The sequence below is a fragment of the Protomyctophum bolini genome (genome assembly GCF_963924005.1).
Source record: "Protomyctophum bolini genome assembly, chromosome: 4".
Taxonomy (NCBI): Eukaryota; Metazoa; Chordata; class Actinopteri; order Myctophiformes; family Myctophidae; genus Protomyctophum; species Protomyctophum bolini.
This window is the reverse complement of record NC_137865.1, coordinates 13,428,015-13,451,813: the sequence shown is the minus strand read 5'-3', so window position 1 is coordinate 13,451,813 and position 23,799 is coordinate 13,428,015. Positions and strand designations below refer to the sequence as shown.

The following is a 23,799-nucleotide window of genomic DNA, read 5'->3' as shown; positions in this document are numbered from 1 at the left end:
TCAGCCATTTCCACAGCTTGTTTCCAGAACTGGACTGCAGCGACCTGAGCGAGGCCCGAGGCTCCTTCCGCTGTGTTACTCTCTCCTGGATCACAACCCGGCTGATGTTCTCAACCCACTCCTGCTTGGCCTTCATACAGGATGCCTTAAGTACAGTCCGAGAGGTGGGGGTCCTTCCTGCCCACAGAGCAAACTTACAGGGGTCCCCTTCAATAAGCTCTGTCACCCCCAACTCTGATGTCAGCACTTTATTCACATACCTGTACGTGGTTCTGCCAGCTGAGTCCTTGATCTCCTTGCTGAAGACCAGCGAGTTCTCAAACAGGAACAGGTGGTGGCTGCGATCCTTCCGGGTGAGAGACATGCACGTGCGTCCCTTCTGGATGAAGGTCTTTGGTTTCCACGCTTGTAAACTCTCATGCAGGAGCAAGTCCCCCTGGACATCCAGACTCTCATGGAAACCCTCCAACATGGCAACGTTCATAGCATCATTGGCTTTCTTAGGCACACTGAGCATCACCTGCAGACCAAGCTTAATCTCTCCTCCCTCTCCATCCTCACAGCAAGACAACAAGTCCTTGAGCAGTAGCTGGTATTTGGTGATTCTCTGCACAGGCTTGATGAGGTAGGAGTCGACAGAATTAGCAATGCCCAGACCATGTTTCTGCCGGATGTCATGAAAGAAGGTCCCAGCGTGTTCCAGTATGAGTTGACTGGAGTCAACTTTGTTCCTACAGTAGGTCACATACATGAGGTGGAACTTATCTGCCCATGTGGCAAAGCAGTGCCCTACGTCCTCTGGTAGAGCACAGTTGGTCAGCTCATTCAGGAAAATGTCGCTATGGAAGTCGCATATCTCCTGGAGGTTACCAAACACGACGCGATCCTTGTTGAGGAGGCCTGCGCGGTACCTGCTCAACGCCACTGGCCATCTCCCACTGGTACGTCTCCAGACATTCATGCAGATCTTTAACGTAGGCTTTCTCTGTCTGTAACAGCTCATCCATGATGAACTTCATCCTGCGAGCTGACTTCCTCTTCTCCTCGTCGACCTCCGTGTTGTTGTTGGAGTCGCGTAGCTTGATTTTCTCGTCGTCGGTTAGAAGAGGCTGGCAGGCAAGTTTTTCTCTGTCGAGTTGTGGTTGCAGCAACAGTTTCCCGTTAAGGACACGTTGGAGCTCTTCAACGTAGCATAACTGCTGTGCTGCACTGGGTAGCAGATGTGACTTGCTTGCAGGTAGGAAGGCTCCTGGTAGGCAGCGTTGGACAACGTCTACACAGATCAGCTTAGCACTTGAGGTGTTCTCCATCGTTACCATCATCATCAACAACAAGTGAGAAGTGATGAGGTAGGGCTGTGCGCGACTCCTTTTATGCAGTTTGCATTTAAAATCCAAATAGCAAATCAAAACGCGCTAACGTTTTTATTAGCCAATAGCTGCGAAAGTAGCATAAACGAGAATCACGAAGCACCTGTCGCGTGGACTGTGGACAAGCCCACATCTCGTCAACATCTCGTTGTACTGAGCATCATCCGCGTTTATATCGGGTACAATTCTAGTGTAAATGATGCTATTACTGTATTCTGCTGGGCATTTGTGAAATGTATTTTCTAGGATATAGTGAAGCTTATTAAATCTACCTAAATCCATGCGGACGAGGCGAACCGAACCATGTGTTGAACACGTTAGCTAACGTTAGCTTAGCCATGGTTCACAACATCATGTATGATGTCACGTCATCTCTCACTGGCTAACGTTACGTTAGCTACACTAGTGCAATAAGTTAGTGTGAAATCAAGCAGGCAACAGACAGTTTTGCCATACTTTGTCCACGACGAGGAATAGCAGATCTGCAAGATGAGAGAGCGTCGCTGTCCTAGCTCTGATCCATAGCCTAGCCCTAGCTAGTCGCTGTCCATGGTTCTTACCGTTGCTTCATGGGTGTATCATGCAGGTAGCTCTGCTCCATAGCTCTAATGCCCTTTGCTGCCGGCTATGGATAAGGGCTCTTCCTAGGGCTGAATAGTTCTCAGATTTGAGCACAGCTTCACTCCAATCAGACTAGGTTTTCCTCCTCCTAGCCTAGGCAAGTTCTATGAACTGTCTACTTATCTTTAACTCAGAGTTCACTCAACTCGGTTTATTCACTGCCGACACCAACACACCATGCATAGGCAATAAAACCTTACAGTAGGTGTCGACACCTACCTATCACATAGTACATGTGATACTAAAATGACATTGTGAGTATATCTGTGATACAGTTACGTGACGAGAGGTGTCATTTATGCAACAACAAAAAAAGTCTGAATGATTGAGGGGAGAGCAATTGCTTAATTGTTGACAATAATGTTGACGACAATGTTTTGAAACATGTTAAATGCCTAGAGTAATCTTCCATATTTTTCTTTAATGTCTTTCTGTCAACCTCAGTGTGTCTGGAATCCCTGGATGCCCTCCAAGTGAACAGCTGTGTGAACTGAACATGCAGAGTAGCAGTCTGGTACCTTCAGGAGGACAAACATCCAGTGTGGACAGGCTTTCCATCACGGACGCTTTATCTTGGGTCTGAGGAGAGAGAGCTGAAGGTGATGATTCAAAAACATGTCTCATATGAGTATGACACTTTCTGTCTCTCTTTGGTAGCAGTTTCCTTCTCCAGGGGAATATTCCTGACTATAGTGCTGTACTGCCCCCAAGTGACACAGTAGTAGAAGGCATTGTGACTAGCTTGGAGTAGGAGGATAGTATGGTTGTGAGTTGTGACTGGACTCAGAGTAAGGCTTAGTTGGAAACCTTGGACTGTACTCTCTCAAAACGTTATGTTTTTGTGGTAGCTGAAGCTAATTTGCCTGAAGAGGTGCCGAGTACTGTAGTGGCAATTACTCATGATGTACCTCTCCAGGAAAGAAGAACACAGATGGATGGGTTTCAGTTTAGTCAAAACAGAATTTGTACAAGAATATACAACACAATTATGTTGGTGACATCATGCTACTCTGCTATTCATTGTAGCCTACTGTAAAGGCGTTGATGTGCAATAATTGTGAATAGTTGGTTCAGCCATTCATCTTATATATCACAGCCACAACAAAGAACTGTGCTCCTATAACATTGGGCCTGTGGAAATGTCAGAAGTCAGCCATGTTAATGTGAGAATAAATTCACAAAGTGGTTAAAATGGGTGATGTAATGAGAGATATCTTTATGGGGTTCTTTTTTTGTTCAAGGCCACCATTTGTAATATTTTCACTTTGCACCCAAATCCCAAATGGGTACTTACCAACACCTCCCATGCCTTTGTGGTGCAGGTTATATGCCAGTGCTTTTGTAAACATTGTAGCTCGCTCTAAAGTTCCTGCTGGTGGAATATAGATATTATGATTTGGGTTTGCTTTAGTTCATTTTTGTAACATTAGCATTTTAGTTTGGTTTTGTATGTTGTTTTTGTTGCCTTTATATTCTTGTCCACTGACTGACACCAAATCAGAGGTTGATTGATAAAAAACAATTGCAATTGTGTGCATCTTGAGTGTGGGGAGTGGCAGTCTAATTAGGTGGCCTTTATTTTGCAGATACCGCCGGGTGTGCGTGGCCGTGACCAGAAGGATTTCCCTGGACCTGAACGTCTCCTTGTCGTGTCGCCTCCTCACGTAACATTTTTACACTTTTAGTTTAGTTCATTATCTAGAAGTGTTACATAGTTTTATTGGTATTATTGTGATTGTTTTATGGCATTTTAAAGACCACTGTACCAGGGCTTTTATTTATTAAAGTAACATCTGACTTTTGCCTGCCTGTTTTCAGTGATTTTATCGTTACTCTCATGCAAAGTTTTAACAAAACCCCCGAACAGGCCACAAAATAAATTGCTGTGTTCAGTCTCTGAAAAGTTGTCAGCCCTGTTTAACCCATTCTGGACAGGAACCCCTTCTTGTTTTAAGCATTATGTTATTCTTTAGTTGTTGAAAAATAGCAGACTACAGTGCCATGCTACAAGCTTGTAGATCTGCTATTCTTTTTAAATCGTGAAAACGTGGCGCAAATCTTTGAATATATATTCTTTCAGAGCGAACATTTCAACTCAAATCTTTGCTTCTGGGAGGTCCCTGGAACAATATATTTTCAAATTGGGGTCAGCGGCCAAATACACATAATTCTGGTGGTCCTTGACATGAAATATTGAGCACCACTGACATAGAAACATGAGGTATTTCAGAAAACTGTCAGGATTTAGAAGACATTTTTTTAATTTAGAAATTATGTGATATTCTGAAACTTGATAGAGAGTTGATAACCAAATGTACTTGTAGATCTTTAACTCTTGAGTGTAAAATGAAACCAAATGGACCCTTGGGTCCTCATTTGGTTTACTTTTACGCTCCCAAGGGTTAAATTGTTACTAAACATCTGCATTACAAGAAGTCTACACAATTAGAGAATGTGAGAACAATAGAAGAATTGTTATTTTGATCAACGTTTTCCTGTTATCTCTCCGATTGTACCACATCAACATAACATGGAATTGTGGACAGAATCTTATCCAACGATAACAAAAATATTCAACGTTTTGGGTCTGAGAGGCTCAATCTCATCATGTTGGTCCGTGTGGCTCAAATGCCGAATAAATAATGGACCTTGATATGAAAAAGGTTGAAAACCACTGAAGTAAATCATTCACATGGTTCTCATTCTCATGGACAAGAAGATGCAGCCGAGACGACCTCAGCAGCGTAGCCTCTCGCCCTCGGTGCTGTTCTTGGTGTTGAAGAGCCTCTTGAGGAAGAGCAGCTGCAGGTAGCCCGCCAGGACGATGACGGCGCTCTGGGCCGCCGACCACCACGTCACGTACTTGGAGTTGGACAGCAGCACGTAGTAGTCCAGGCTTCTCCTCATGCGGCCAAAGTTGTAGAAGCGGAACATGTGGAAAACACGGTTCTCTACCCTGTGGGAGGTCGCCTGGACAGGGACGTGCAGAGAGTGTAAATAGTCTGGATTTTCGGTTGTTAGTTTACCACCGAACAACAACATGACGTCACGAGCCGCGGTGAAGAGCAAACCACCGCCACCGCTCCAGCCCTTCTTTCTGTTTTTACTCGCCACCGCTCAACGTTATTTCAGCTCCGGTGGTCACCTCACCACCGAAGATCCAGACTATGAATAGAGAGGCAGGGGCTGAGGCAGGGGGGTTAATCACATCTTTATATTCTGGGGTGAATATTCAGGCTATTTTCTTTTTTTTAAAGATATTATTTGGCGTTTCTTTGTCTTTATTGATAGGGTACAGTAATTATACAGGAAAGGGGAAGAGAGATGGGGAGTGACACGCGGCAAAGGCCGTCTGGCTCGGGAGTCGAACTTGCGGCACGCGGTCCGGCTGGCTTGGCAGCCTAGGTGCTCAGACGGTTGAGGGGGGGGGGGGGGGGGGGGACTGAGTATGAAACCCTGGTGGAGACCAGTCAACGTAATTAGGATTTAATCAAGTAAGTAAGCCTTATTGTAGTTGACAGGGTAGCATGGTTAACAGTTTCAACCAACCATAAGACACTGATATAGGCCTACTGTATAGTATAATACTCAAGTTATTAGTATTTTTTTAATTTTTTTCCTAATATATTTTTTATCCCACGATTTTGTAACCCATTTTTCACCCCTGTGCCAATCATCTACTGTGATCCTGGGCTCTACACACCCTCCGCCAACCTGGGGAGAGCAACGGACTTAACTCATGCTCCCTTCATGCCCGAGTGTCCAAGTTGCTCTTTTACACCTGACGGGGGAGTTTCCCTGGTTGGACGTAGCGCGTGGAAGGAACACATTATTCCAACCAGTTCCTTTCCCCTCCATCAGGCGAGTTATTAGTATTAAGATATATATATCCACTACATTGTGATTGACAGCAGGACAAGGTGATGATATACCTCTATGGCAGACAGGGTGTTGTTTAGGTCTTGTCTGATTTCCTCTTTCGCCGTGTCCTCTTCTTCCTTGGCCTTCGCAGCGGCGACACCACCAGGTGAGTCATAATACACGCCAAAGTTGAGGAAGATCTGCATCACGCCAAAGCGGTTGTGAAAGTTGCTGAAGCACATTTGATAGAAGCCTGGGGAATAAGAAGAAAAAAAAGCAATGAGACAAGATGCAGCTTCATTATGAAACAGGCATTATGAGGCATATTCACCACTTGAACCCCAGCATGCCCATTCTGGGGGGGAACATTAGCCAAAAATCGTCACAATGAGTTGTGAATTTGTATTACTAGTGACTCATAGGAATAGACTGACAACCAGGAATAGTCTGGTGACCACCGGAGAGATGGGTGGCAGCCGGAATGTAGACGGCATCCGGTAGCAGTATGAGTTGGCGCCCCAGCCTGTGTCTTCCGTGAGGAAGAAGCCCAACAAACCACATGGTTTGGCACAACTGACCATCTTCTTCCTCTTCTCATAAACAGCACTAATCAGGCTCTGGTCTGGGCTGCTTTTGAAATGTTGCGTCACATGGTCAACGACGTAGGAAAAGGACTAAACTGACCCGTCTCCTCGGCTTTGAAGTTGATCTGACCAGTGGCATCGTCCACAGTGGACACCAGCAAACCGCTGGGGGAGTTGACTGAAACTGACAGGTGTCTGTCATGACCAACCCCTGTCACCCACTGGACCTACAGTTACAGACACACACACGGTATAACAGAAAACACCTCATAGTATTACGCAGCAACTACTGTAAGTGGATGTTTTTCTACTTCATTTATACTATGATGATATGGAAAAGAAGACAATTACAGTAAAGTATGTTAAACTCTTGTCTTAACTACCTTTAACTCTTTGTAAACATTTTTGAACATTAATAGCTTACTTAAAATAAAATAAAAATACATTAATCTTGATCTGTATGGCTGGGGGAAATACTAATAGGCCTACAAATCTAAATGAATATATATATATATATATATATATATATATATATATATATAGCGCAACCAAGGAACCAAAATGCACTTTTCTTGTCTGACATTTGAACATTTAAAAGCCAACTTAAAAGAAAAGAAATACATTATACATCTAGGTCTGTATAGTTGGGGGAAAATACTAATATAATTGTGTACTTTTCTGACCCCTATTACTATCATACAACACAGGAATGGTTGACATAATGCGTTCTGGTTACAATTAAAGTAGAGGACAGTCACGCAGTCTTTACCATGAACGTTAAGTAGAATCTCTCTCCCTCGTGAGCAAAATGCCAGAAGCACTCCATCCCCGAGGCGCGCAGCACGATGGAGAAGTCATATTGGTCTGCTCCCCAGAACAGCTCCTGGTCGGTGATTCCAGGTCTCAGGTCCGCCGTGGGACCCCCAGAAACATGTCCAAATAACAACCAACACGCAAGAAAGCAAGGAATGCCACGCAACATGGCTGCTGTTCAAATTACTCCTTTAACAAGGATTTAACCAATTTGGAGTCTGTGTGGAAATTCGGTCTGTAACGTTGGATAGAAATGATTAACCCACAGCCAACCTGTGGGAAATTAGAGGTCCCCTGTCAGGTGTGGTGTCAGTTGGGCTGTGTCATTTCTTGTTATCTACAAGCTGCAGGGGCTGGTATTAGTTTCCAAACATACTATAACTTCCACCAGGATCGGTGCATCAAGTCAAATAATATTTCACCCAATCCTTTTTCTACTTCTACAATGTACTTTTATTGTATAGTATTGCGTTTCTTTTTAAAGATTTTTTTATGGCTTTTTTGCTTTTATTTGATAGGGTACAGTAATGTGACAGGAAAAAGGGAGAGAGACGGGGAAGGACACGCGTCAAAGGCAGACGGTTCGGGACCCGAACCCGCGGCTCGCCGCCAGGCCGGACCAGTGGCCAAGGCACCCGGAACGCCCAGGCGCGGCCCAGGCCGTATTGTATTGCTTCTGTGTACTGTATGTGCATGAACCACAGTTACTGTGCTAATATTCTCCTGAAATGAAACAGAAATTAAATCCGATTGTCTTGAATCACATGTTTGAAAGTAGAACAAGTACTATGACACACACAGACACACACACAGCCACAGCTTATTATATTTATTTTATTAAACTTGATTCCTTAACACAAGATCTTGGAAATTATCTGAACCAGTTTGTGACCAAACCTGTTTCAAACAAAAACTAAAATTAAACTCAGTAGGAAAAAAAGAGAAAGGCATGAGCATAAGCTTTTGATTACAAAATTAATTGATACAAGCACTAAATATACATCCCAGAACAAATCTGTTCTTTTCAGGCAAACAATGAATTAGGGATTCCAGGACATGCCATTTGAAAAGCTCCTTCTGACCCAACTATACAAGCCATCCAAACAAACCTGCCCTATACCCCTTAACTTTAGTATATAATATTAATACTACTACTTGCTGTAGAGTCGCATTTTCCATGTAAAACCTCAATCAGATTGACTTGAATTAAAACAATTCCACAAACAATGCAGTTAAAAAGTCATTCATTTAGCTGTCGCAATTGTCTTGAGTCGAAGACATTGAAATGTGTTTAGCTTTGACTTTACATAATCACAAAAATATCATTGACTTTGCTAGAAGTCGCATCGCATGTCACCCGTGCCAAAGGTAATCATTAACTGAGCTCTTGTAGTCTTTTGCCCTAGTAGAGCAACAAGCTGTGTTTACGTTGGAGCAAAGTAAGACTTGTTATGTTGAAATGTAATCTTGTGTGGCAAAATGTGAATAAAGCAGTAAAACGGAAGAATGTTACTATGGATAACATTGTGACGCAGGAAGAATGCAAAGCTGCTTATCCGTCTACTCTCCGCAGATATTAAAACAAACATTATCAAGATCATTAGCCTCGTTACCCAATGGACTGAAGATAAAACCTAGTTCTGTCACTCAAAAACAGTGACAGATTTCATCTCAGTCATTTATTTTGAAGTTGGATATTGCATGTAATAGTGGATGGATTAGTTATAAATGCACCCATATGGCATGTACTCATAGGAGCAGTTAGAAAGAGGAAGTGCAAACACCACTTGCGTTGATGGGGTGTGTGGGCGCTCCGTGGTGGACATTTTAAGGCATCACATCTTAGACGCCGCAGCGATGGCAGAGGCACGGGAGTACACGTGCACAGGTGCACACTGGTCAGGAGAAAGGGAACGGAGGGGGGGGGGTGGGGATAAAGCAAAGACAGGACATACTTCAAATCCAAGGTTCCATGCAAAATCAGTGACAGCAGATATTTACAGTGTTTCAGGTCCACTAGTTGAAACAAACACACAACCCTGGCAGTGTCAGTGCCTTCACTGCCTTGCTCGACCCACTGAGCTACAGAGGGAATGAAACCCATAACCTTTTAAGTGGTTTTTAACACGTGGCATCACAACATTTGTGATGAATTATAATACAGTAGATGTAATTTGCCTAACTGTTGAATACGAACCTTCTGGGCCTCTGCGCTGTACTTGTTGAGAAGATTCTGGACTCTGTTACCATAGTCCTGATGGACTAGCATTAGCTGGCTGACCTGGAGAGGGAAGGAGAGGAAAACAGAACTATAAAATACACTACTTTAACCAAACCCCAGTAACCAGGGGCTTACTGGGGACAGGGAGGAACTCCTTACATTATATGGTCAGCACACTCTGGGGGATTATCCCAAAAAAGAGAAGAAAAGTGATATTTGAATTAAGTTAAATCAATGAATATACCTTTAAGAGTTTTGGGAAGAGAAAATGCTAAACTAGGTAAATGGATTGCAGAGCATGAATAAAGTGAAGAAGACTCACCCAGCGTTTCTGGATGAAGACCTGGGCTCCTTTCAAGGCCCCTGCCATGTTCTCACACAGTCTCTGTCTCTCCTCTTCATTCAATACCTGTGTGTAGAATTCACACACCTGACAGACACACACACACACGTTGAATTAAGTTATTTCAAATTTCCACGTATACACAGGAACCGAGGAGAGAGAGACACACAGACACACAGACGCACACACACTTTTATCTAGGAAATGTGAGACACCTTGTACTAACAAGTGTAAATGTAATCTGAATCCTAAATATTTGGAAAGGTTCTGGATTTAAGATGACCCGATCATACAGGGTCTTTACCTGGGTTTGTAGTCTCGCATGGCGAGACTGTTGCCTCTCATAATTTGCAAATGCTTCTGTCATTCAGTCTGGAGAACGGATGCTCTTTCCATGAGTAAGCGATAAAGCGAATGTGACGCATCCCCTCACTTGATGCAGCTGCTAAAATGAGTCCTACTGTGTGTGTGTGTGTGTGTGTGTGTGTGTGTGTGTGTGTGTGTGTGTGTGTGTGTCATTATGACCCAGGCCTCTGGGGAACTGCCCATAGATCCGAAGTCCCGTTAGTCCGAACATGCATTAAGGTTGGCGAACATAGGGATAATAATTTCGGAACAATGAACCTTCTGACTAATGACACGGCGCCGGCCTCTGGTGTTTACCTGTGTGACGTTGTCCTCGCTCCCGCTGTTGTAGCGAGCCACATCAGGCGACACCTTGAACTTTGACTCCAGGAAGCGAGGCTGGGTCTCTGGGGCACTGAAACTGTTGGGGAAATAGTTGGGAGCACCACCTACAGGTCAGAGAAGAGAACACACCCCAACCGGGCAGAAGGTTATAAAACACATGGGGATGTATACACACACAGACAAAGTCATTACACACACGGTTACTGTTTATTGAATTTCTGAGGACAATGTTTTCTCATATTTGACACACCATTTGGTTTGGTGTCTGAGTTCAGGACTGACTGACCTTGATTGTCATACATGCACATGGGTCCATCTCGTTGGTAGTTAGAGACGCGGGTCTTGTAGGGACAGTTGACAGGGATCTGGAGGTAGTTGGCTCCCAAACGGTGTCTGTGGGTGTCTGGATAGGAGAACAGACGACCCTACCAGGAGAGAGACAAACAGTTAGGATTCAGTAATCACTACTCAAAAGATAAGTGTGTGTAAATCTATTCATAGTTATCAAGCACATTTAATCTCCAAACTTCTCCACAGATTATAAGAGTATCAAGCATTTAATGTCATGAAACAAATAAAATAGTTTTTATTATTATAGTGTCCCACATAATAAGATGCCCAGCCCGCACAGGCTCACAAGACAATCACACAATGTAGATACACTAAAACAATACATAAACAGTTATGGATACATTAATTGTAAAATATATAAAACAGGAGGTAGAAATAGGGATAACCAAAACTAACAGTAAAGCATGTTTCTCAACCTCGGGTCTGCAGGCCACCAGATGTCAAAATGGACACACTAAACTCATAAAACACTGAGGATTAATACAGTGTAGATTGGGGCCCCAGAGATACAAAATGTTCATCAAATGGGGTCCATTCCCTTATGCATATCAAACTGGGGGTCCTTGAAGTGAAAAAGGTTAAGAATCACTGCCGTAAACTAAATGTTCCGTTACCTGCAGCATCTTGTCAGGACTGGGTTCGATACCCGGTGGCATGTTGCTGGGGTCGAAGGCCAGCTGCTCCACCTCGGCAAAGTAGTTGGCTGGGTTCCTGTTGAGAACCAACCTGCCCACTGGGATCAGAGGGTATTCTTTATGGGACCACACCTAGACAGGCACACAATTCAATAGGGTTTAGCTGGAATTCTATCCTACCAGGACCTCTAGTACTGCTGGCTATTGTGCATAGGGCAGGGGACAATAACCGCATTACAAATTACAGCTATGCTGTAAATATATGTGATGCATAGGCTTATGACATGATTTAGCTCATTACCACACATTTTATTTTTTTAAATATTATTATTACCATAAAATCTTTCTTTTAGCAAATATCATCGTTGTCTGTCTTCCATTCTATATTGGGCTTTTGGGGAGAAACAAAACTAGAAGGCACTTCAGTTTCGCATGAAGGGGAGGGCTTGTGGGGGATCTTTTTGTGTCCAAAGACAGACAGATTTTTTTTCTATTCCAGTGGTTTGAAAAGATACGTTTTTTCTTTTTTGTACAGTATGAAATTACAACTTCAGTGTACCTTGGTGAGGTCGAAGGGGTTGAAGGGAAACCTCTCAGCTTGCTCAAAGGTCATGACCTGGATGTAGAAGGTCCAGGAGGGGAAGTTCCCGTTGGCGATGGAGTTGAAGAGGTCTTTAATGCCGTAGTCGGGGTCAGCGGCGGACAGACGGTCTGCCTCCTGAACGGTCAGGTTCTTTATGCCCTGGTCAGTCTGAGAAAGAACAGGAGAAATGAATGCAAGGCAGAACAGATATTTACATTAGGGATGGCAATTTTATATATATGTATTTTATTCGAATACACGCAACAAAAATGGAAAGGGAAAAAAAGGCTGATCTATATTTCTTTTACTATATGGATGTGGGCAGATATTCATAGATAGCAGTTACTGTAAATCAATGTCTCCTGTAAAAACATTTAACTTTTAATATAGAACAAGGTAAATATACATTTATATAACTGTATTTTTGCGTTACAAAAAAGCAATACATTGAACAAAATACTGACATCAAAATCGAGATTTCAAAATCCAAGCCATTAATCCCTAATTTACATTTCAGAAATGAAATTACCGTACACTATTTTATGTAATGGAAATGTTAAATGCATTCCGACAGTATTTACGGAATAAAGACAACCTCAGTACAGCATCATTTACACAACGTTACACTGACCTTGTAGTGGAACTTGCAGTAGACGGCCTGGTCCTGAGCATTGAGCAGTTTGAAGGTGTGTGAACCATAGCCGTTCATGTGCCGGTGGCCGTCCGGCAGGCCACGGTCACTGAACAGAAACGACACCTGGTGGACATAGAGGGAACTTTAAATAAAAAGTCAAAGATGGATTCATTAACCAGAAGAAAGGATAGATTGTGGACCCAAAACAGAAATACAGTAACATTGTATTTGCTTTTGTTTGCTTTTCCTCACAAGGAAAGAGCGCAGTCCACTCTAATAACTCATCTCTCCACTGATATTATCGACTGTAGGAGAGCCGACAGAGACAGTGTACAACAGTGATTCTCAACCTGTGGGTCAGGGGGGACTGCTGGACCCACTGGGCCGTGAGGGTACGGCAAGTAAGCCCCCAAATAATTGCCAAAACAATTCAATGAATGATGATAAAATAAAATAAACAAAAGTCATGGTATTTATTCGTAAAACATTGAAAAAGTTGTTTTAACTGTTACCCTATATTAGATAAATATTAACTTTGCCATTGATCCAAGCAGGAACATAATGGATTGATTGTTTATTGAGATGAACGTGCTCTGAAAATGCACGCGGCCCACCCATCTGACCACTTGACACAGCAGCCGAGAGGCAGAAAGAAGAGACAGGAGGTTTAGCACATGAACAACACGAGATGTTGAAGACCATGTGAAACACTTACTGTTTACCAACACAGGATGTTGCAGTGAGTCCTGTCACAATTATTACATCCTTAAAAACCCTCAAGACTGGTTTTCGGGCGGTTTTACTTTTAGGTAGATTACATCGGCCGTTAGCCAAACGTTGCTACATGATGCTACATTAAGCCCCCAATTATAGGGAATAAAACAAATCTGTCAATTCCGTCAACGGAAGGTTTGGATTTATTGATTAAATCCGTCAATTCTGTCAACAGTAGGTCAAGTGTTGCAACAAAACACTTTGAAGGCATGTCACACCAATGCAACTCCTTGCAACTGCCATATCAAATAATGGTTGAGAGTAGTTGCATGACAGTTGCGAGTCGTTTACTTAAAACACTGTATCTTAAATATACAGTATCTGCCCTTGTTTCAACACCTAAAATAATTTTATTTTGTATTTATGTACAATGTATGTATCTATACGATATAATTCATCACAATTATTTGCATAACATCTGTCAACTATAACTTACTGTTGTACATTTGACCAACACAGGATGTTGCCTGAGACAGAGGTCCGATCCACCTCAACACACATAATGGAGGTGGATGAAAATGATGTTACCTGATGCAGACATTCAGGCCGGAGACTCCAGAAGTCCCACACCATGTCTGGGTCCTTCATGTGGGTCTGCGGGTTCCTCTTCTGAGAGTGGATAAACGATGGGAACTAAAGGGGTTGAAGAAAGGGAGTCAAATATACTATAGACATAAAACATGTTTTCTGTTTTTTTTTGTTTTAGATATCTGCAACAAGATCTAAATATTTAGCTGCTTCATCAGTGTTAAAAGTATTATTGTAACGTCCAGCATCTGCTGATATTTACAATTTAAACAACTCAAGATGAATAGGCCTTTCAGGGGACAGGTTAAAAAGACAAACCACTTCCAAACATGACACATCAATGTCAGGGATTACAGTAGCTACAAACAGTAGCTTGTTGCATTTGGCTGGTAAGTGGCAACTACCCCGTACAGTGTTTTCATTTGCCTGGTACCAGGAAGGTACCAGGCAGGTACTTAACATTCCTTAAGCCGAGACACGACTACAGGATAATTGTGTACATTCTAGTTCGGAAACGCCCCTCCAGACAACCGAATCCCAAACCGCCCGGTCTGCTGAAGACGCACCAGGGGCCTGCCCGATAAATATCAAACATTTTCATCAGGGACATCTGCAATAGTCCGGCAGCTGACAAGCTTCTTTTGTTTAAAGTGGGAAATTAGGTATATAGTCTTTTTTATTGGCCTAAAATATTGTCTATATACATACATTCATGAATCCACTTGCTGACCGGCTGTCACTATTGGGCAATTTTTGGGTTTCATATGACCTTCCCATTAACATCCTATGGCAGGGAAAAATGTAAAAAATTTCAAACTTTAGCTTTAAGTAGCATGATGTGAGATGTCAAACTATGGGGTTTTCATGATCTTGAATTCAAAATACAGCATTAGTTTTGCACAAAGCAGCCATAGCCACTTCGTCTATGGCGGTTTTTAGCCCAAGGAGTGTATTTTGTGCAAAACTAATGCTTGGAATGGATTCAGAATCATGAAAACCCCCTAGTTTGACATGTCACATGCTACTTAAAGCAAAAGGAATGTTTGACATTTTTGCCTGCCATAGGATTAATGGTAGGGTCATAAGAAACCCCTATAAAAAAGATTGCCCAATACTGACAGCCGGTCAGCAAGTGGATTCATGAATGCGTGTATATAGACAATATTTTAGGCCAATAAAAAAGGGACTATACCAAATTTCCCACCCGTCCACCTCGGCTGCCGGACTACAAGAATGACGTAAGGCAGGGGTTTTCAACAGGTGGTCCGTGGACCACTGGACATGTGGTCCCTGACCATGCATTTAGTAATGTAGCAAAGTGAAGATTTTGTATTTTCTAAAAATAGACCACCTGTTGAAAACCCCTGCATTACAACACAACAGTGTTCCCCAGGTTGATCCTTAGTCAAGGTGGTGGTCCCTGGTTCACAATCAGTTGAAAACCCCTGACATAAGGGAGACGGAGAGAGAGACGCTTTGGGACACGTCTTAAAACACATCTGGTTGAATCACAAACATTGTCCAGAGTGGCTGTGAACAACTGCGGGTGGCAAGAAGCTACCTACCGCTTTCCGGTCAATATTCCAGTAACTAATGATTTTGACAGCCAAAACTGCTGGGAAAAAAAGGAAAAGGAAAAAACCAACATGATGTTCATTCATGCCCTCTTCCCTTTCTTTGGTGAACCACAGACTGGATAGGGTGCAAAGACTGATAATAAAAATGCAATAAAAACAGTGTTCTTATTGTGGGTCATCTGTTTTTATTACGCCCACGATTAAGTATGCCTACACATTCAACACAAAATTGCGATGCTGCCAATAAATATTAAGGTTATCATTCGCAAGAAGCCTCCCTCTCTTTATCACACACACACACACACACACACACACGCCTCACCAGCAGGGCATCCCTGATAAAGAAGATGGGTGTGTTGTTTCCTGTAAGGTCCCAGTTTCCTTCCTCTGTGTAAAACTTCACCGCAAATCCTCGTGGGTCACGGACCGTGTCTGCAGAGCCCGACTCCCCCGCTACAAGTCAACAGAAGATAAATATATATTAAATGAGATTGGATTTTACTTCCATTTTTAAAGGATATGTTAATGTGTCAGTATAAGCTCTGATCTCTTTTACTGGCTGTGTCATGAAGCTTTGCATTTTTAGTTACTCCACTTAAGTGGAGTTGCATTGGTGTAGTTGACCTTAAAACTGTTTTGTTGCAAGGAGTTGCGACTGGTGTGGATTGGGCTTTAGGATGCTCGCATTACAATAGGAGGCATAGGCCGCACACTAGTTAGCTTTCTGGTGTTGGCAAGATTTTGAGGAAACATCAAGTGGCTTCATGGCTGTAGGATATTACATAATGCGGTGTCCCAAGGCCAGTGACCCATGCATGTGGTTATTTATTTTATATATATATTTTTGCCTTTATTTGATAGGGTGGGGGGGGGGGGGGGGGGACCTCGGGACTCGAACCCGTGGCACGCTGTCAGGCTGGATTACTGGCCTAGGTGGTTATTTTAAACAGTTTATTTAATTTCAATCTTCCTCCAAATAAAAGCAAATATTCATATTTGCTATTCATATTCAAGAAGAGAGATGTCTGTGTGTGTGTGTGTGTGTGTGTGTGTGTGTGTGTGTGTGTGTGTGTGTGTGTGTGTGTGTGTGTGTCTGTCTGTGGCTTATCTTGCAAATTGCTGGACAGAGCAGCATCATATTTCAGTGCACACTGCCAGTAGGCCACATATTGTGTTTGAAATATTTATATAAACTAGAGCAATGCCCATGGGGCCTCTACAGCGGTGGCCGTTGGACACTGGCCCACTTGGAACGATGCAAGTTGGAAATGCATGCCCCACCCAGATATTATGTCTGTGTACCTTTTATGCCCATACATAGAGTTCTTTGTCAGGCATGCCCAAATAAGGAGTAATATGCAGCAGACGTCAGAATGATGTCAGTACAGGCCAGCTCCATATATCATGGACAGAGGCCTTTTGTGGCCCTCCTGGACAACCGTGGGTCCGCCCGACTCGACACCGGGCACTGCACTCCCTGTGGGGGTGTGGAACAGGTGTGTCGAATTTGAGGGGCGAACGGTTCCAGAGTTACGTGGATTATACACGTAATCTTCTGAATGTGAGGGGAAAGTATTTCTGAGCTCTTATGTAGTTGAAACACATGGTCATTCTTACCCACAGTGGAGAAGCGAATAGCGATGGGTGTTTGTTTACCCATGGATTCAAACAACTTGGCCTTGCTGTACATTCTGATGTCATGAGTCACCTCAAAGTAGCCAAATGCTCCTGTAGAGGGAAATGACACAATGAGACAATATATATACTGTATATATATGACCTAAATTAGATGAAAATGCATGACAAGAAAACAGTTTGTTTGTCCACCAGCCAGATGATCAGTATCAGCTACTTTTCAGAATATCATCAGCTACAGTTTCTGAAGACCAATCAGAGTGTCCTATCCCTCCAGGCTATGGGTCAGAGAGACGGCAGAAAAGCCAGTGGATTATTTTCAACCTACAACCTATATACATATTTTAGCGTGATGAAGTTGAAAACGAGTAATACACTGTCTGGATGTCATCTTGAATTGGATTAAAAACAGAGGATTTCTGTAATCAGTAGCACCTGTGTTTGGACTCACACATATTTTTTATTTCACTACACCTTTAAGCCTTATTGTGTTTGATCCTCTACCAATGCCTTACCCGCCCCTTTGGCATGGACCACTCTCTCTGGGATGCGTTCTCTGTCGAAGTGGGCCATCTCATCCGTGAACACCACATCCTGGACGAGCATGGGACCCCTGGGGCCCACCGTCTGCGAGTTCAGCTTATCCCCTACGGGATGACCACCTCCTGTCGTCAACACATCTAGTTTCTGGCAAAAATAAACAAAAAGCATAAAAACAGTCAGGGACAGTTTACTTGCAATTCAGAATGACAATATGACTGATATTCACATAATGGTGGTCAGTTTTCTTGATTAGAGGACGAGGCATTTCACCAGAACAACACTAGGCAACTTTATAAGTTAACATTTTTAGCTTGAACACAATGACATCTTCAAAAACTGCATTTGAGGGTGTCACAGACTTGTCTACCCCAATCACAGTTATTTGGGGCAATCTCATCAACAGTGTACAACACTCAAAATACAATATCTGATAACGGCAAAGAGCGTTTTGTTGCATTAATCCAGAGCGAGAGTCCAGTGTAAAGAGTCTATTGGTGGCAAATCAGATCCACCATTTCTTAAATAGAAAATACTACTTCTGCCACTGAATTCAACATGTTCTCCTATTCACAGCAACCACATTACCAAAGCATGTCTATCTAACCAAGCTCTTGGCATTGCCGTGCTGATCAAAGTCAAGTGTTAGAGGTTTTGTAAGGTTTGGTTCAAAGGCCAAAAACAAAAAAAGGCCAAACAAACCATGGTGGATCGTAGGGCACATGGCTGTTGTCTTTGTCAGCTGAAACTAGCTACAAAAAGACACAGTCATGTACAAAACCACTACTTCCTATAAATCACTTCCAATTTCATACCAATCACAATATTTAACAGTAACTGCACACGAGTGTCAGCATCATCAGCTCCACAAAGACGAAGGATAAATACATGATGGGAGAATTAATATTATTTAACAACAGCAGATCTTTTTTAATCTGCAGTGCATACCAGTATCATGCTCCCACTGTGGAATTTATTTGGCTACATTCCGAGCCGGGAGGCTCTTCCTCAGAACTTATGATCATCATCATAAGGTCTGAGGGAGAGCTAATCATAAGGTTTGAGGAATGTTGCCAAATAAGTTTCACAGTGGGAGCATGATGCTGCCATGCTGGCGTGCAGGTTTACTTTTGACCACCTAGCCCAGAGGGGTTATGGGAAGTGCGAGTGTGTGGCCAGACTTTCAGACTGTATTTATCAACAATGACTCATTGTTGGAGTGACTTCGAGGGAAAAGCTCGCTCGACTCAAGGACAGTCTGGAAGAGTTGAGGAATATACTGGCCACGTGGAGAATTGTGTTGAATTTTGCAAAATTCCAACACAGATGAAGGCCTGCGCAGCAGCAGTAAAACCAAACGGTGTTGGAATTTGCAAAATCCGAAGGCCTAGGCTGGGACTGTGTGCCGAAACGCGTCTGTTTTGTTTGACCGCTGCTGTTGATCCTTTCCCAGCAAGCACGGTCAGGACCTGGACAAAATAGTGACGTCTCGATTGTGGCCAGATCAAGTCAAACAAAGACTAGTCAGATCTGGCCCAGAATATCACCTGATTTCAACAAACATACATTCTGCACACTGAGACGGACATCCCTGGATGAATCAGAGAGAGTCAGATCTGGCCCAGAATAAGACAAAAGTATCCACACAAACCAACCAACATGGTGATGAACCCTGGAATTGGAAACACAGTAGCTAAAGTAATTTAGTGCATAGTTTCTAAATCTATTCTATATCAAAGACAAAAGAGTGGATTGTTTAAAAAGGTCGCCCTGGTCTGTGATTATGTAAGAATGAGTAGACAGTAGCCACGTCAAAGTTCAAGTGCAATCCCTGTTTCTCCTATGGGAAATTGACCAAATTAGAACCTCAAATTTATGTTATGCTTATATCCAATAGTAAATAGAGAAAATAGATATAATAGCATGCATGCAGCTCTCTTGGTCATTGGTTCGGCTTGAGTTAAATTGCACCACTGAATGAGGTAATATCCAGTATCTCACTAACATGTAAGGTTTAACCCTGTCCCTGCAACACCGTACTATTACTTGTACTACTAGCAGACTTTTTTTAGAGGAAATTATGTAAAAAAAAAATATGCAAATGTTATGCACATTTATAATAATGATTAAAATAGTAATAAATTAATAATTTACATTTGGGGGATATCTTTCACAATAATAAATAAAATATGTTCTAGACATTCTAATGATCACAAAATATATATATATATATATATATATATATTACAGGCATTTTACTTACTTTTATCAGGGTTAAAGATTGTTCAGAGATTTTGAAGTTGTGTGAATTTCTGTTATAGGCAAATATCATGACCAATGGCATTGCAAGACAATGAACATCAATGATGATGTTTAGGTGAAGAAAATAAATAAATATATGAATTAATTAATTAAAATATAAATGGTTTTATAGTTGCAACGGTGGGTCTTGCAGGGTTAAAGTCGCTCTTTGCTCGTAGATCAGCTACTGAAGCTGCTAGCATTTCCCCTCGAAGTTCAGTGACATTTAACCAATACAATGCTCATGCTGCTATAAAGCTTTCCATTTCACAATTAAGAGGCCATTAATGCAAACCTTACGGGCTAATAATTCACATGTTGATCAAATCAAACGCAACATTTGGGTCAAATAAAACGTTTGTTTGCGTTAATTCTGCATTGCAGTCAGACGACCTCTCACCCATTTATTTAGCCACATAATATCCAAGTGGACCTGCGCCTACACATCTTTCACGAGACGTAAACGTATACAAAATATACCAACCTGAGAGCTTCGGCTCTCCTTCCACAGTTTCATCTGGTCGGTAGCCTTGTCCCTGGAGTCCGCCATGATGTCCACAGATCAACGGTCACACGTCAAATCAAGAGCAAAGGCTCGGGGAGTCTGAAGTTGAACTGTTTACACTTGGCTTTCACACACGAAGAAGCTTCCTGGACTTTGCACGGTATCCCCGCCCCTCTGCTGTGATTGGCTGGCTTGTCTTTTATTACTGACCTATATTTCAGGACACTTGCAGGATATTTAAGGACACTAGTAAAAGAAGGGGAAGTTGTTGTTTTGAAACCATGTGGTCAAACAGTCTAATTAATGTAATGTCTAAAAAACAGTTTAATTTTTATCATGTGTGTGTTAAGGTTAATCTCTTCCCCCCCCCCCCCCCCTTCAAAAGTTGCAGTTTGATATGCATTGGGGCCACAGACCACCATCTCCAAATTCTCCATCCATGGGATCTCGACCTACTAAATCACTACACTCGGAGAGTGTACAAAATCCATCCATTTTACACGAGTTACAGACCTGTAACAGTCTCTAGGGCAGGGGACATCAATATATTCTCCAAGACTTTGCCTTTGGCCTATGTCTAGGCCTATAAATGTTTTTCTCTGTGTTTTGTTTTTACATATCACGTTTTGATCATAAGACCCATGCAATACTGAGTCAGTCTCCTGTTTTTCTTCCGTTTTGTTTTTACATATCACGTTTTGATCACAAGACCCAATACTGTCTCCTGTTTTTCTTTGTTTTGTTTTACTTTTTACATATCACGTTTTGATCATAAGACTCAATAATGTCGGTCTCCAGTTTTTCTTCAGAATATGGATTTACATTGACACATTACTGCAGGGGTCATCGCCTGGACATTGTGGTGGACAAACTGGACATTGTGGTCAAGAAATTCTATTTTTGCCATGGACATACAAAATGAGTAGACAAACACAACAAAGAGCTAGCCCTAAACACTGAGTGTACAAATGTACCCATAGCATGTTCATACTCTCGTCTCGTTGTGGGGCGGTCCTTGAAAATAAAATGTAAAGGCAGAGATATGTCTCTCATACATTTAGGGCTAGCTCTTTATGTCTTTCTTCTAGTAATATTATTGTCTGGTGAAAAAAATGTCCACCAGCAGCCAGCACGGCTCCGCCTCAGGGGAGGATTATCCAACGGGCCTGTTGGACCCAGGCTCAGGGGCCTCTGAGCTAGGGGGGGCCAAAAAGTGCAAAGTTAATAATAGTTATTACCTTCGTACTTGTTGCCAGTAATGGGCTTATCATGTCAATAAAATAACCCCAAATGTCCTAAACCAGTGGTTTTCAACTGATTGTGAATGAGGGACCGCCAGCCTGACTTAGAATCAACCTGGGGACCACTGTTTTGTTGGGTGGGGATATGGGCTAAGATTAGTGCTCTTGTATCACTTGCTATGCATCCCATGTGCAACATCCCACTGTGTCTCAACTCTCAACCAATGGTCCATTGACTAATCATTTCCTAATAATGATTCATCCAGACATTTCGGTGAACTTCCCCCTCTTGAGATTTTAACTCCCTTTTTCTGTTGAATTTCTTAACCTCCCACTGCATGGACGGTCATCAATGTCACCAGGTCATTCAGTTCACTGTTTCTCAACAGTAGTAGAAAGAAAATGTAAAAAATAATCTACAAATCCTACATCACTAAATGCATGGTCAGGGTCCACATGCAATACCTCCACGGACGACCTGTTGAAAACCCCTGTCCTGAACATCATGATACATGTTACTGCAAGTGTTCAAACCCTCAGTTTATCCATAAGGCTTCCAGAGGTAGGTCTCCAAAAACAGGGGGGGGGATTTGCATCAGAGGCGTCAACTCCGCGGGTGCGCAGGAGCCAAAGCACCCACTGGCAAAATAATAAGCCAATAATAATAATAAGTTGCGGGGCGGGTGGGCACCTTAAAATATATACAGTAGGCTACTCTAAGGTGGGCACCCACTGTCGTTATAGGAACCTTCCGCCACTGATTTGCATGTTGGTGGGCCAGGGGGCCATTATCTCTAGATCCACCTATGCTTCAATTAAATTCCATTAGACTCCAAGGGGACATTCAAGTGTTGGAAATGTATTGCCGTTGCAAAGCTTTTTTTATATATATATATTTTATTTCAAACAGCGTTCACACAATACACTTTATTCAGGAGGCACATTCACATCAAGTGCTAAATAATTTCATGCATGATCAATTGTAGGTTACAAGTCTGTGGTGTGTCAAATGCATTACGTTGACAATAAATGGAAATATTGCTTCAGTATTTGGCACGGTTGGAAATGTGTATTTTCAATGTGTGGTGAAGAATGTGGTCAACAAATGGAGGCTTTTGTGTTACTTTGGTGAATTAGCCCTTCACTAAGTCCCTCCCCAACCCATCCTTGTCCAATAGGCACGTTAGCAGCGAAGAAAGCTTGACCTGCATAGCAACCGTTGCTAAACTATTTGGATTGGCATTGGACAATCGCTTTTTGGGGTGGGATTTAGTGAAGGGCTAGTTCACACAAGTTTCAACAGAACAAGAGTAATGCATGATGCCTGGTAGAGGAGATTTACCAGGCTTTCAACATATTATGGACACACGCGCACGCACGCGCACAGCCGCACACACACACACACACACACACACACACACACACACACACACACACACACACACACACACACACACACAGAGGAAAACGTTTATTAGTAATATTGTCATTTGTCAAGTGTTCCCCATTGAGGCTAATGGCAGGAAATAGCCAATGGTACCCACTGGTTTCAACAGCAAATTGTATGCTTTAAAATGTTCAGCAAGCCGAAGCACAAACATAAACTTCTACCCCATATTATGTGTTGAACCTACAGAAGAAAACACATCATACTATATAGTTTCAGTAAATAAATCATGGGCATCAGAGTTGCTATTTGTACATTCTATCACACACATCAATACCCAGAGGTGTTAGAATAATAATATTTACTGAACAATGAATGAGGCTATTTGTGTTGAATACATTGAGCTGAAGATTAATAATGCTTAATACCACTTACTGTAACAAATGTTAACCTCATCGTGTGTTGATAATATTGTTAGTTAAACAAAAATAGCTTAAACTTAATAATAATAATAATAATAATAATAATAATAATAATAATAATAATAATAATAACAATAACAATAACAATAATTTATTATTTATTTATAAAAGTGTGCTCGGCTG

General features: G+C 42.2%; 2 protein-coding genes across 2 annotated transcripts; both read right to left on the bottom strand.

Annotated features, from left to right (window-relative positions):
* Positions 1-4,727: 4,727 nt before the first annotated feature.
* On the bottom strand, positions 4,728-7,418 carry LOC308314442 (transmembrane emp24 domain-containing protein 6-like; the record flags this gene model as incomplete). The annotated part of the gene is made up of 4 exons (XM_080762073.1): positions 4,728-4,961; positions 5,924-6,105; positions 6,537-6,663; positions 7,206-7,418. 4 exons carry the CDS (start codon positions 7,416-7,418, stop codon positions 4,728-4,730), a joined length of 756 nt encoding a protein of 251 aa, XP_080618199.1.
* A 651-nt stretch (positions 7,419-8,069) lies between these two features.
* cat (catalase) lies at positions 8,070-20,702 on the bottom strand. The gene is made up of 13 exons (XM_080761258.1): positions 20,546-20,702; positions 17,736-17,907; positions 17,203-17,313; positions 15,908-16,038; positions 14,009-14,113; positions 12,704-12,829; positions 12,049-12,240; positions 11,469-11,621; positions 10,790-10,928; positions 10,477-10,607; positions 9,793-9,900; positions 9,447-9,530; positions 8,070-9,144 (listed from the first exon to the last, which is right to left on the bottom strand). The coding sequence occupies exons 1-13, from the start codon at positions 20,609-20,611 to the stop codon at positions 9,085-9,087; spliced, it is 1,578 nt and encodes a 525-aa protein (XP_080617384.1). The 5' UTR covers positions 20,612-20,702; the 3' UTR covers positions 8,070-9,084.
* Between the last annotated feature and the right edge of the window lie 3,097 nt (positions 20,703-23,799).

Excerpts from the sequence above, each read along its gene's own strand:
- cat (XM_080761258.1), bottom strand. The coding sequence starts at position 20,611 with ATGGCGGACTCCAGGGACAAGGCTACCGACCAGATGAAACTGTGGAAG. Across the intron at positions 17,314-17,735 it reads GGTCCATGCCAAAGGGGCGG|GAGCATTTGGCTACTTTGAG; the intron begins GTAAGGCATTGG and ends TTCCCTCTACAG. Across the intron at positions 9,531-9,792 it reads TCTTCATCCAGAAACGCTGG|GTCAGCCAGCTAATGCTAGT; the intron begins GTGAGTCTTCTT and ends TTCCCTCTCCAG.